General features: G+C 45.7%; 1 protein-coding gene across 2 annotated transcripts in view; it reads right to left on the bottom strand.

Annotated features, from left to right (window-relative positions):
- The window catches only part of LOC120944912 (inter-alpha-trypsin inhibitor heavy chain H3-like), a 37,960-nt gene extending 30,381 nt beyond the window's left edge, over positions 1–7,579 (bottom strand). Inside the window, exons 1-6 of one of the 2 annotated variants that reach the window (XM_040358675.1) lie at positions 7,452–7,579; positions 4,815–4,972; positions 2,666–2,770; positions 2,124–2,286; positions 1,082–1,192; positions 623–751 (exon numbers count right to left, since the gene is read on the bottom strand). In XM_040358675.1, the coding sequence (XP_040214609.1) occupies positions 623–751; positions 1,082–1,192; positions 2,124–2,286; positions 2,666–2,770; positions 4,815–4,972; positions 7,452–7,535 (750 nt within the window). In that variant the 5' untranslated portion in view covers positions 7,536–7,579. The remainder of the gene's footprint in view (positions 1–622; positions 752–1,081; positions 1,193–2,123; positions 2,287–2,665; positions 2,771–4,814; positions 4,973–7,451) is intronic. The other variant, XM_040358674.1, reaches the window with a different exon arrangement.
- Between the last annotated feature and the right edge of the window lie 4,457 nt (positions 7,580–12,036).

Here is a 12,036-nt window from a genome sequence, read left to right as displayed (position 1 = left end):
TTTACAAACTTACAAATTTTCTAATTTACACATTTTCTAATTGTCTAATTGACTAATTTTCTAATTTACTCATTTAATTTAATTTACTCATTTACAAATTTACAAATTTTCTAATTTACACATTTTCTAATTGACTAATTTTCTAATTTTCTACTTGACTAATTGACTAATTGATTAATTGACTAATTTACTAATTTCACATTTTCTAATTGACTAATTTTCTAATTGACTAATTTACAAATTTTCTAATTTACTCATTTTCTAATTTATGAATTTTCTAATTTATGAATTTTTTTAATTTACAAATTTTCTAATTTACTAACTTTCTAATTGACTAATTTTCTAATTTACTATTTTTCTCATTTATGAATTTTCTAATTTTCGGAAAAATACCTTAAACGCATTTTCGTTAATTCAGATATTTCCGAACTAACAAATTTGTCGAAATTCGTTAAAATACTAATTCGGAACGAAATGAAATGCACATGTCTAATAACGATGCAACGCACTCCATTCCTCCAAATACTTAATTGAAAGACCCTGCCCACCATGACCGTGCCAACAACCGTCCAATCAATGCAGAGCTGAGAGTACGATCCATAAAAGTAAAAGACACTTTTACCTGCAACTTCCCTGCAGAGTTTTCCCTCTTCACGTCGTATTTAATCATCAGATCTCCGTCCAGAAGAGTTTCCACGCATTTCGGACAACTTCTCTGCTGACTCAGCGTCGGCTTAAATTCGATGTGAGCCTGAGAATGAAATATAAGATTGTGCGTCATAAATACAATATAATTATTTAGAATATGTGACTCCTCCCCCTTCTCCACTGGGGGCACCAGCCCAGAGTTTTCAATTTTATTTTTTGAAATGTTAGTTTTTATTTTGTTTGTTTAGCAAAAAATAAAAAATCCAGTGGTATTAAATATCACCAAAAGAAAGTTTTATTTGTGGGAAAAAATGATAAAAATGTCATGTGTGTCCAGCGTTACATGAGGGAGTAACTGTCATTCAAAGGATGGAGGGAGTGGAGATCCGTTTTACCTTCAAGCAAAGTTCAGAGCAGGGGGACAACGGATTACCTTTGTTTCTGTGCGATTTATCTGAATAAAATCTGTCAATTCGTTGGAGATAAAAGTCCCGACAGCATTGAGGAAGCTGATCCCCTGCGGCTCCAGAATCTCCACATCTATCTGAAAGTGAAAACAGAACGTTAGAACCCCCAAATCCTTCCATCCCCCCGATCCGGATTCCTTCCATCCCACCGATCCAGAGTCCTTCCATCCCCCCGATCCAGAGTCCATCCATCCCACCGATCCAGAGTCCTTCCATCCCCCCGATCCAGAGTCCATCCATCCCACCGATCCAGAGTCCTTCCCTTCCCCCCGATCCGGATTTCTTCCATTCCCCGATCCGGAGTCCTTCCATCCCCTGATCCGAAGTCCTTTCATCCCCCTAATCTAGAGTCCTTCCCTCCTCCTCGATCCTGAGCCCTTTCATCCCCCGATCCGGAGACCTTGCCTCCCCCGATCCGCAGTCCTTCCATCCCCCCAGATCTGGAGTCCTTCCTTCCCCGATCTGGATTCCTTCCACCCCCCCCAATCTGGAGTCCTTCCACCCCCTCTGATCCAGAGACCTTCCATCCCCCCCGATCCAGAGTCCTTCCATCCCCCGATCTGGATTCCTTCCATCCCCCCCTATCCGGAAGACCTTTCATACCCCACAATCCAGAGGCCTTTCTTCCCCCCGATCCATAGTCCTTCCATCCCCCCTTATATGGAGTCCTTTCACCCCCGATATGGAGTCCTTTCAAATCCACCGATCTGGAGGCCTTCCTTCCCCCCTGATCCGGAGTCCTAACATCCCCCGGATCCAGAGTCCTTCCATCCCCCTATCTGGAGTCCTTCCATTCCCCCTATATGGAGTCCTACCATCCCGCTGATCCGGAGTCCTTCCATCTCCCCCTTATCTAGAGTCCTTCTACCCCCTGATCCAGAGTCCTTTCATCCCCCACTTTCCGGAGTCCTTCCCTCCCCCCCGATTCAGAGTCCGGGATGGTAAGAAGACACTGGCAGGGGATACAAATATAATGGAGAGATGATGTGGAACGTTTCTTCTGCTCACCTGGAAGTTCTCCACCAATCCTCGTGGCTTCACTCTCAGGTACAGCTCATAATTCCCAAGTTGGCGTTTTAATAATTCTTCATAAGTCAGTCTAAATGTTACCTTCGCCAGAGCGCCGACATTCACAGAGATCTTGAAATGTTCCATTTTCCTTCCTGTAGATCTGTGGGCGGAGTTTAATATACAAAGTATCATTTGTTGATGGGAAAACATTAAAGATATAGTTTAATCTGCTTATATTTTCCCTTTCCAGTCCCCCCATCCCCCCTCATCAACATGAGAATTTACATTTTAAATAAAACCTTCCCATTCTCATTGCATATTTTATTTTAGTCCCTGGTGATGCCATCACCTGCATCTCTGTGCTTCTCTATTCAATGCAGGCAGATCATGGCTGATGAGAGGGGCCAGCAGGGGGCTGTACATAGCTTCCTGAAACCATCACAGCCCCCCCCCCCTGCCTCAGTACTCCTCCCCAGAGCCCTCAGTTCTGATGTAAGCAGAGGGAGGAGTTATGAAAATATCAAGCTATTGATACCTACTGGACCAAACCAGCGCTCTGCCCCCTGGACACGGCCTTCTGATACGTCCTCTTGGCGTCCGCCTTTTCTTTAACTGTTCCCACAGTGGTGACCTTGTCAACGGTCCTTTAAGAAGATTTAATTGTTATCATTGTAATAATGAGGAGCCGGGGGGATTCACATAGATTCAATTCATACAAAAACGTAGAGTTAGGGATAGAGGTACTGTAGGGTGGGGGGAAAGATTGGGACAGGGGTAGGGTTTGGGGTATGGATAGGGGTAGGGATAAGGGTAAGATTGGGGTATGGATAGGGTTAAAGATAGGGATAGGGTAAGGTTGAGGATAGAGGTAGGAGTAGGGAAAGAGGAAGGGTCAGGGTGGGGGTAGGAATAGGGATAGGGTAGGGAAAGCGGTAGGAGGAAGGGTGGGGGTAAGGAAAGGGTAAAGTTAGGGGTAGGGATAGGCAAAGTGGTACGGATAGGGTTAGGGTTAGGCTTAAAAATATACTTCAGGGTAGGGTTAAGGGGAAGAATAGGGGTAGGGTTATGGATAGGGGTAGAGTTGGGGATAAGGTTAGGGTTTAGGAGTAGGGTTCAGTATAGTGTTAGGAATAGGGTAGGGTTTGAGATAAGGGTAGGGTTCAGAATAGCGTTAGGGATAGGGTTGGGTTCAGGTTAGGGTTAGGGGTAAGGATAGGAGTAGGGGAAGGGGTGGGGTCAGGGTGGGGGTAGGGGTAAGAGTAGGGGTAGGGTTAGGGGTAAGGATAAATGTAAGGAAAGGGGTAGGAATAGGGTTAGGGGTATGCAAAGGGTTAGGGGTATGAATAGGGTTAGGGGTAGGGTTAGGGGTAGGGGTAGGGGTAGAATTGGGAATAAGGCTGGGATAAGAGTAGGGCTCAGGATAGTGTTAGGGATAGGGTTTGGCTAAGGGTAGGGTTCAGGATAGTGTTAGGGATAGAGGTAGAGTTAGGGATAGGGGTAGAGGTAGGGTTAGGCAGAGAGGTGGAGTTAGGATAGGGTTAGAAATAAGGGTGGGGTTAGTGATAGAGTTAGGGATAGGACTATGGTTAGGAATAGGGCTATGGTTAGGGTTATGGTTAGGGATAGGGCTATGGTTAGGGATCGGGCTATGATTAGGGATAGGACTATGGTTAGGGATAGGACTATGGTTAGGTATAGGGTTATGGTTAGGGATAGGACTATGGTAAGGGATATAGTTATGGTTAGGGATATGACTATGATTAGGGATAGGACTATGGTTAGGGATAGGGTTATGGTTAGGGATAGGGTTATGGTTAGGGATAGGACTATGGTTAGGGATAGGACTATGGTTAGGTATAGGGTTATGGTTAGGGATAGGACTATGGTTAGGGATAGGGTTATGGTTAGGGAAAGGGTGATGATTAGGAAAAGGACTATGGTTAGGGATAGGGATATGGTTAGGGTTGTGGTTAGGGATAGGACTATGGTTAGGGATAGGGTTATGGTTAAGGAAAGGGTGATGATTAGGAAAAGGACTATGGTTAGGGATAGGGATATGGTCAGGGTTATGGTTAGGGATAGGACTATGGTTAGGAATAGGGCTATGGTTTGGTTAGGGATAGGACTATGGTTAGGACTATGGTTGGGGATAGGGATATGGTTAGGGATAGGGTTATGGTTAGGGATAGGACTATGGTTAGGGATAGGGTTATGGTTAGGGAAAGGGTTATGGTTAGGAATAGGGCTATGGTTGGGGATAGGCTATGGTTTGGTTAGGGATAGGACTATGGTTAGGACTATGGTTGGGGATAGGGATATGGTTAAGGTTATGGTTAGGGATAGGACTATGGTTAGGGTTGTGGTTAGGGATAGGACTATGGTTAGGGATAGGGCTATGGTTAGGGTTTGGTTAGGGATAGGACTATGGTTAGGACTATGGTTGGGGATAGGGATATGGTTAGGGATCGGGTGGTCAGACTCTGGTGCCTATTGGACAATGCAGTGAAATAAAGATACATTGTTGATCTGTTGTAACAAGACAGGAGGATCTATGGGAATGGAGGATGTATAAATATTGATGGGATCAATTCGTCTCTCCAGTTACGGGTGATAATGATCATCATTATAAAGTGTTTATTGGAGATTTGCGTCCTTATTTATATTATTGAACGTTGTTTGGGAACTCACATGCTGAAATTGGTGATGAAGGCGGTTTTCGGGAGCTCGATGTCGAAGACCGCCTCCTGGGAGGAGTTGGACGGGTTTTGGACCTCCGTAGTGATAAGAGTTCTGGCAAACCGCGACGTCACCCGGGTCTCCATGCGCATGCTGTGGATGTCCATGTTCTGGGGAGCACACAATGCCGATTGGATACATTGGAAGACTTTGCTGGTGTTACATAAAACAAATCCTTTTTATTAACCTCCTTGGGACCGCCCACCGGCTGACATTGTACCGCGAATAGGGGTGCAACGGATCAAAAAACTCACGGTTCGGATCGTTCCTCGGATCAGGAGTCACGGATCGGATCATTTTTCAGATCGGCAAATAAAAAAAAATTCTCCCCCACTGTAATATACACATCTCCCCCCCACTGTTCACCCCCCCCCACCAACTATAGTACTCCCTCGGTGCAAACCCCCCCTCCTCTCAGTACAAGAGACCCCCCCTCCTCTCGGGGCAAGAGACCCCCCCTCCTCTCGGGGCAAGAGACCCCCCTCGGCCAGTACAGACACTCCCAGCGTGTGCTTCTTCCCCACGAGTGTGGGCTCCTCCTCTGTGGGTGTAAACAGAGGAGGGCCGCCGCCGGGTATACCAAGACAGCCGCGGCTCCGGAGCTAGGCCGAAGCCGCAGCCTTTCCTAATGTTATTCCTGCGGCTCCGGAGCTAGGCCAAAGCCGCGGCCTTTCCTAGCGTTATGGCCGCGGCTCCGGAGGTATTGCCATAAGCAATATTTCATTTTGTTTATATTGGAGATTTTAGTCATCCAAAATATGATTAAAACTAAAGCAATTCAGATGACTAAAATACGACTAAAACAATTCAGATGACTAAAATAAAACTAAAACAATTCAGATGAGTAAAATACAACTAAAACTAAAACAATTCAGATGAGTAAAATAAAAATAAAACAATTCAGATGACTAGAATACGACTAAAACTAAAAGAATTCAGATGACTGAAATACAACCAAATACAACCAAAACTAAAAAAAATCAGTTGACTAAAATACAACAAAAAAATTCAGATGACTAAAAAACAACTAAAACTAAAACAATTCAGATGACTAAAATAAAAATAAAACAATTCAGATGACTAAAATACAACAAAAAATTAAGAAAAAAAACACAAAAATAAATCCTTGAAATTAAAATGTTTAAATAAAAACCTTTCCATGTTCCCTTATTTTGACCCAATGATGTCATCACTGTGCCTCTATTCTTCTCAATGCAATGCAGGCAGATGGTTGGTGGGAGGAGCCGGCAGGAGGCTGTACATTCCTTCCTGAAAACATCCCAGCCCCCCGGCCTCAATGCTCCTCCCAACAGCCCTCAGTCCTGATACAAGCAGTGGGAGGAGCTATGCAAATATCACAATGCCTTCATGGGTGGGTGTCAGTCTGAAGGAGTGGGCGTTCCTAGGCAAGGCTGTATTTGCATAGGTAACGCCCACATGTGACGCCCAGCCTCCATTATTGGAAGAACTGAAATCCAGTGAATGGAAGGGGCGGGGCCAGGGGCGGTCAGGCCGGGGAGGGAAGCTCCAGCCAGAAAAGGAGGCGGGGCTCTATCTGACTTGCTGCAGCTTCTAACGCGCATGGTGAGAAGCTCACAGTGTGCGGGGGAAATCAGAGGAAGCCGTTTGTGTCCAGGAGAAGGAGCCAGTGCACCTGTACAAGACTGAAGGGGAGGAGCCGGTACACCTGTGCAAGACTGAAGGGGAGGAGCCGGTACACCTGTGCAAGAATGAAGGGGAGGAGCCGGTACACCTGTGCAAGACTGAAGGGGAGGAGCCGGTACACCTGTGCAAGACTGAAGGGGAGGAGCCGGTACACCTGTGCAAGACTGAAGGGGAGGAGCCGGTACATCTGTGCAAGACTGAAGGGGAGGAGCCGGTACACCTGTGCAAGACTGAAGGGGAGGAGCCGGTACACCTGTGCAAGACTGAAGGGGAGGAGTCGGTACACCTGTGCAAGACTGAAGGGGAGGAGCCGGTACACCTGTGCAAGACTGAAGGGGAGGAGCCGGTACACCTGTGCAAGACTGAAGGGGAGGAGCCGGTACACCTGTGCAAGACTGAAGGGGAGGAGTCGGTACACCTGTGCAAGACTGAAGGGGAGGAGCCGGTACACCTGTGCAAGACTGAAGGGGAGGAGTTGGTACACCTGTACAAGACTGAAGGGGAGGAGCCGGTACACCTGTGCAAGACTGAAGGGGGGGTCCTAGGGAGGGGGAGGTCGGAGGGAGGGGAGGTGGGATTTAAGTCTTAAAGGGACGGCGGGGGGAGGGGATTTAATGGTGAAATCGATACATTTGCTTGAAAACATTGATTTTAAATCTCCTCCCTCTTCCCCAATAGGAACAATGAAAGCAAAGAATTGCTTGCGATCGCACCGCGCACCATATTTCCACGATCGTTCGCTTCCATAATCATCGGCACACATAGCGATCGCTAGCGATTAATCGCGGCAACTTCCCCAAAACGGCCAGCATGCTCCCAGTGTTATAATAAAGGTCCCACGACCCGTCTTCTTGGTCCCGCTCAGCACTGTCCCGCCGTTGGACAGAATCGATCGATCTGCAGACTGTATAGGAAGTCACTCACCGTCTCCCCATCGCCGGGACGCGCTCCAAGAACGGCGCAGATCGCCAGCGCCAGAATCCATGTCCTGCGCCCGTAGCTGCCCATCGTTCGGCTGTGATCGAGGGAATCTGATCCAGAGAAGAGTCTCTCCGGTTAATAAGTAACCCCTCCCGAGGGGGGGGGGGAACAAACAAGAATGTCAAACATTTGTTTTTGGTAAACAGGACTCTAAACCCCTTGTGTGTGATTAGGCAGCGATGGAAGAAGACATCACCCACATACCGGATCATGCTGGCACTGTCCTGGTATTGAGGGGGGGGGGGGGCATAGAGGTCCTGGCATTGCTGCTTCCATCAAAGCCTAATCACACAGGCAATGTGACAGGTCCCCTTTAAAGGGACAGTCCACTGAGATATCTCAGTTATGAGGGGAATGATGCTGTGTCTTTGTTCCTTTATCTTTTAGAAACCTCACCAAAATTCCTGAACCCCCCCCCCCCCCTTCAGTCTCACTCCTCATGTTGCGTTTGCTACAATGTAGCAGAAATGAAAAATCTACGCACTAGAATAAGATCCTTTTTTTTGTAACTGACCGGAAAACAGAAGACAGATGAAAAAAAAAGAAGGAGAAAAGAAAATAATGAACAAATAAATAAATATGAATAATAATTATAACTAATAAACAATAAATAATTTAAATAATAAAAAAGAAAGAAAAAAAGAAAGAAAGAGAAAAAAATAAAAATAAAGAAATAAGTAATAATAATAATAATTATAATAATAATAATAATAATAATTATAATAATAAATAAAAAAATTATAAATATTAGTAATAAATAAAAGAATAGATAATAAATAAATTAATAAATAAAATAAATTAATTAATAAGAAAGAAAGAAAGAAAGAAAGAAGCTAAAAACAAAGGACCCGACGTAAACAACGTTTTTGTTAACTGCGCAAAATTAAATTAAACCGGAACAAGCCAATGCTTACGACGGTGACGTCATTCTGCGCAAATCCCTATTCGCGAACGACTTACGCAAACGACGTAAAAAAATTCAAAATGCAAGGCGGGAACGACGGCCATACTTAACATTGAGTACGCCACCATATAGCAGGGGTAACTATACGCCGGAAAAAGCCGAACGCAAACGGCGTAAAAAAATGCGCCGGCCGGACGTACGTTCGTGGATCGCCGTAACTAGCTAATTTGCATACTCGACGCGGAAATCGACAGAAACGCCACCTAGCGGCCGCCGAAAGAATGCACCTGAGATCCGACGGCGTACTAAGACGTACGCCTGTCGGATCGATCTGAGATGCCGTCGTATCTTGTTTTAAATTTGAAATTATGCTGCCGTAATTCTTTTGTGGATCTGCCCCAGTATATTTAAGTGCATTACTGCACGTTTAACGCAGTATAGATCAGTGCGTTGCTGTACATTCAATGCAGTATATTTGAGTGCGTTACTGCACGTTTAAAGCAGTATATATCAATGCGTTACTGCGAGACAGCCGCTGAGGGACCCCAGAAGACCAGGATCGGGGCCACTCTGTGCAAAACTAGCTACACAGTGGAGGTAAGTATGACATGTTTGCTATTTTTTTTAAACATTTGAACCTTTACCAGCCCCTTAAGTGCAATACTGCACGTTTAATGCAGTAAATTTAAGTGCATTACTGCACGTTTAACGTAGTATAGATCAGTGCGTTACTGTACATTTAATGCAGTATATTTGAGTTTGTTACTGCACGTTTAAAGCAGTATATATCAATGCGTTACTGCACATTTAACACAGTATATTTAAGTGCATTACTACACGTTTAACGCAGTATATATCAGCGTGTTACTGTACATTTAATGCAGCATATTTGAGTGCGTTACTGCATGTTTAAAGCAGTATATATCAATGCGTTACTGCACATTTAACACAGTATATTTAAGTGCATTACTGCACGTTTAACGCAGTATAGATCAGTGCGTTACTGTACATTTAATGCAATATATTTGAGTGTGGAACTGCATGTTTAAAGCAGTATATATCAATGCGTTACTGCACATTTAACACAGTATATTTAAGTGCATCACTGCATGTTTAACGCAGTATAGATCAGTGCGTTACTGTACATTTAATGCAGTATATTTGAGTGTGTTACTGCATGTTTAAAGCAGTATATATCAATGCGTTACTATGTGTTTAACACAGTATATTTAAGTGCATTACTACACGTTTAACGCAGTATATATCAGTGTGTTACTGTACATTTAATGCAGTATATTTGAGTGCGTTACTGCATGTTTAAAGCAGTATATATCAATGCGTTACTGCACATTTAACACAGTATATTTAAGTGCATTACTGCACGTTTAATGCAGTATAGATCAGTGCGTTACTGTACATTTAACGTAGTATATTTGAGTGCGTTACTGCATGGTTACCACAGTATAGTGCAGTGCGTCAGTGCAGTTTTACTGCAGTATATTATAGTGTATTCATGGAGTGTGTCTATGTAAAGAGTACTCAAGTTAAAAGTGCACCAAACATCCACATCTTTATTACATTTTGTTAATAAGCCCCCCCCCACCATCTCTGGGAGGACAACAAGGAGAGGCAGACGTTCCCATGGCACTGTGAGGGGGCCAGAAGCGTATGTGTCTATAGGCAAAGGTTGACATGGTCAGTCCTCAGGCAAGGCGTAATTTCTTCAGTTTAGTGATGTTGCCCGTTCTATCCAGACACAGCATGCAGAGGAGGTGGTGGACTGGCTTACTAAACCATCCTCATCCTCCGTCACCCCAACAGGGACTAGTGCGCAGTCCACTGCAGCTGCCAGAGTGGCAAAACCTGCCTCTTTGTCCACAGCGACTCCTGCCATAGCCCCAGCACCAGGCACGGAGGAGGCAGCTGAATAATTTGACCACAGCGTCAGCCGCTTGCTCCTAGACGATGCACGGCCATTACTTGATTCAGATGTTGGTTCTGAGGTTGAGGAAGGCAGGAACATGAGCCTACAGAGGGGGGGGGAGAAGACTGGTACACAAATTGGCATTCATGTTCCCCCAGCCGCAGTGTATTGCCAAGTTGTCTCCAGTGGTAATCAGGATGGAGGGGATGATGATGAGGTCACTGATGCTAAGTGGGTGCCGGAGGATTGAGCAAATTGTTTTTCTCCATTGTTGTGTAAATGTACAAATTCTCTCCAAGGGTCATGGTCACTGTTGGGGAAAATAAGCGCGCCGGGAACAACACAGAATAAATTATCTTCACTTTGAGGCGTTTCTTGCCAACTGGCTGAAGATCAACAAACTTCCATCCATGATCTGCCAATGGGCCTTTTCAACTGCTCCCCTGGACAGAACACCCCCCCCTCCCCCGCCCCGCCATCGGATAACTCTCTGAACTTAGGCTGAATACAAGAAAGTCATCGTAGGGAGGAGGGGCAGTTCTGTATTTCAAGTTTGAGGATCCCTCTAATTCTCCTGGCGTATAGACTGTAGATTACCAATGGGGGTAGATTCAGGTATCTCCGCCTAAAGTTACGGCGGCGCAGCGTAGTGTATTTACGCTACGCCTCCGCAACTTACAGGAGCAAGTGCTGTATTCAGAAAGCACTTGCTCCGTAATTTGCGGCGGCGTAGCGTAAAAGGGGCCGGTGTAAGCGCGCCGAACGTACTGCGCATGCGCCGTCCCTAAAATTTCCCGACGTGCATTGCGGTAAATGACGGGGGAGGATGTGTACTCAGAGGGGGGAGCTTGTGCTAGAAGCGGAATTTTTTTTTGGAGGGGGAAGGGAAATTGGGGTAGCAGGGATGAATGGGGGGTATTTGGGGGAAGGGAATTTGTATTTGGGCTAGTAGGGATGAATGTGGGTATTTGGGGGGGGGGGATTTATACTAGGAGGAGGCATTTAAGTTGGGGGGGTATGGAGTGGGGGGAGGATGTGAATTTTCAGAGGGGGGGGTTGTGCTAGGAGTAGAATTTTTTGGGAGAGGGAAGGGAAATTGGGCTAGTAGGGATGAATGGGGGGCATTTGGGGGGAGGGGGTTTGTACTAGGAGGGGGGATTTGTGTTTGGGAGGGGTGATTTTTTTGGGGTGGGGGCATGTGCGCTGGGGGGGGGGGGATTTGACGAAAGAGAGTATTCGAGCTGGAGGGGATGGGGGGGGGCAAAGATTTGTGCTGGGAGTGGGGATTTCAGCAGGGGGGGGGGCAGTTTTGTCCTGGGAGGAGGGCAACGTATGATTATGGGGTAAGCATGCATATTAGTGCCCAATGTTTTTTTTGTGGGGGGGTGGGGGTATTTGGGGAAAGAGGATATCAGCTGGGAGAGGGGATGGAGGGGAAAAGATTTGCGCTGGGAGTGGGGATTTCAGCAGGGGGGGGGCAGTTTTGTCCTGGGAAGAGGGGAAATTATGATTATATAGTAAGCATGCATATTAGTGCCCAATGTTTTTTTTGTGGGGGGGAGTGGGGGGATTTGGGGAAAGAGGATATCAGCTGGGAGAGGGGAAACGATTTGCGCTGGGAGTGGGGATTTCAGCAGGGGTCGAATTTTTACTAGGTGAGGGGGGAGTAATTATGAGGAAAAATAAAAATTTGGACACAA

Source organism: Rana temporaria, chromosome 7 (genome assembly GCF_905171775.1).
Source record: "Rana temporaria chromosome 7, aRanTem1.1, whole genome shotgun sequence".
Lineage (NCBI taxonomy): Eukaryota > Metazoa > Chordata > Amphibia > Anura > Ranidae > Rana > Rana temporaria.
This window is presented reverse-complemented; position numbering and strand designations above follow the sequence as displayed.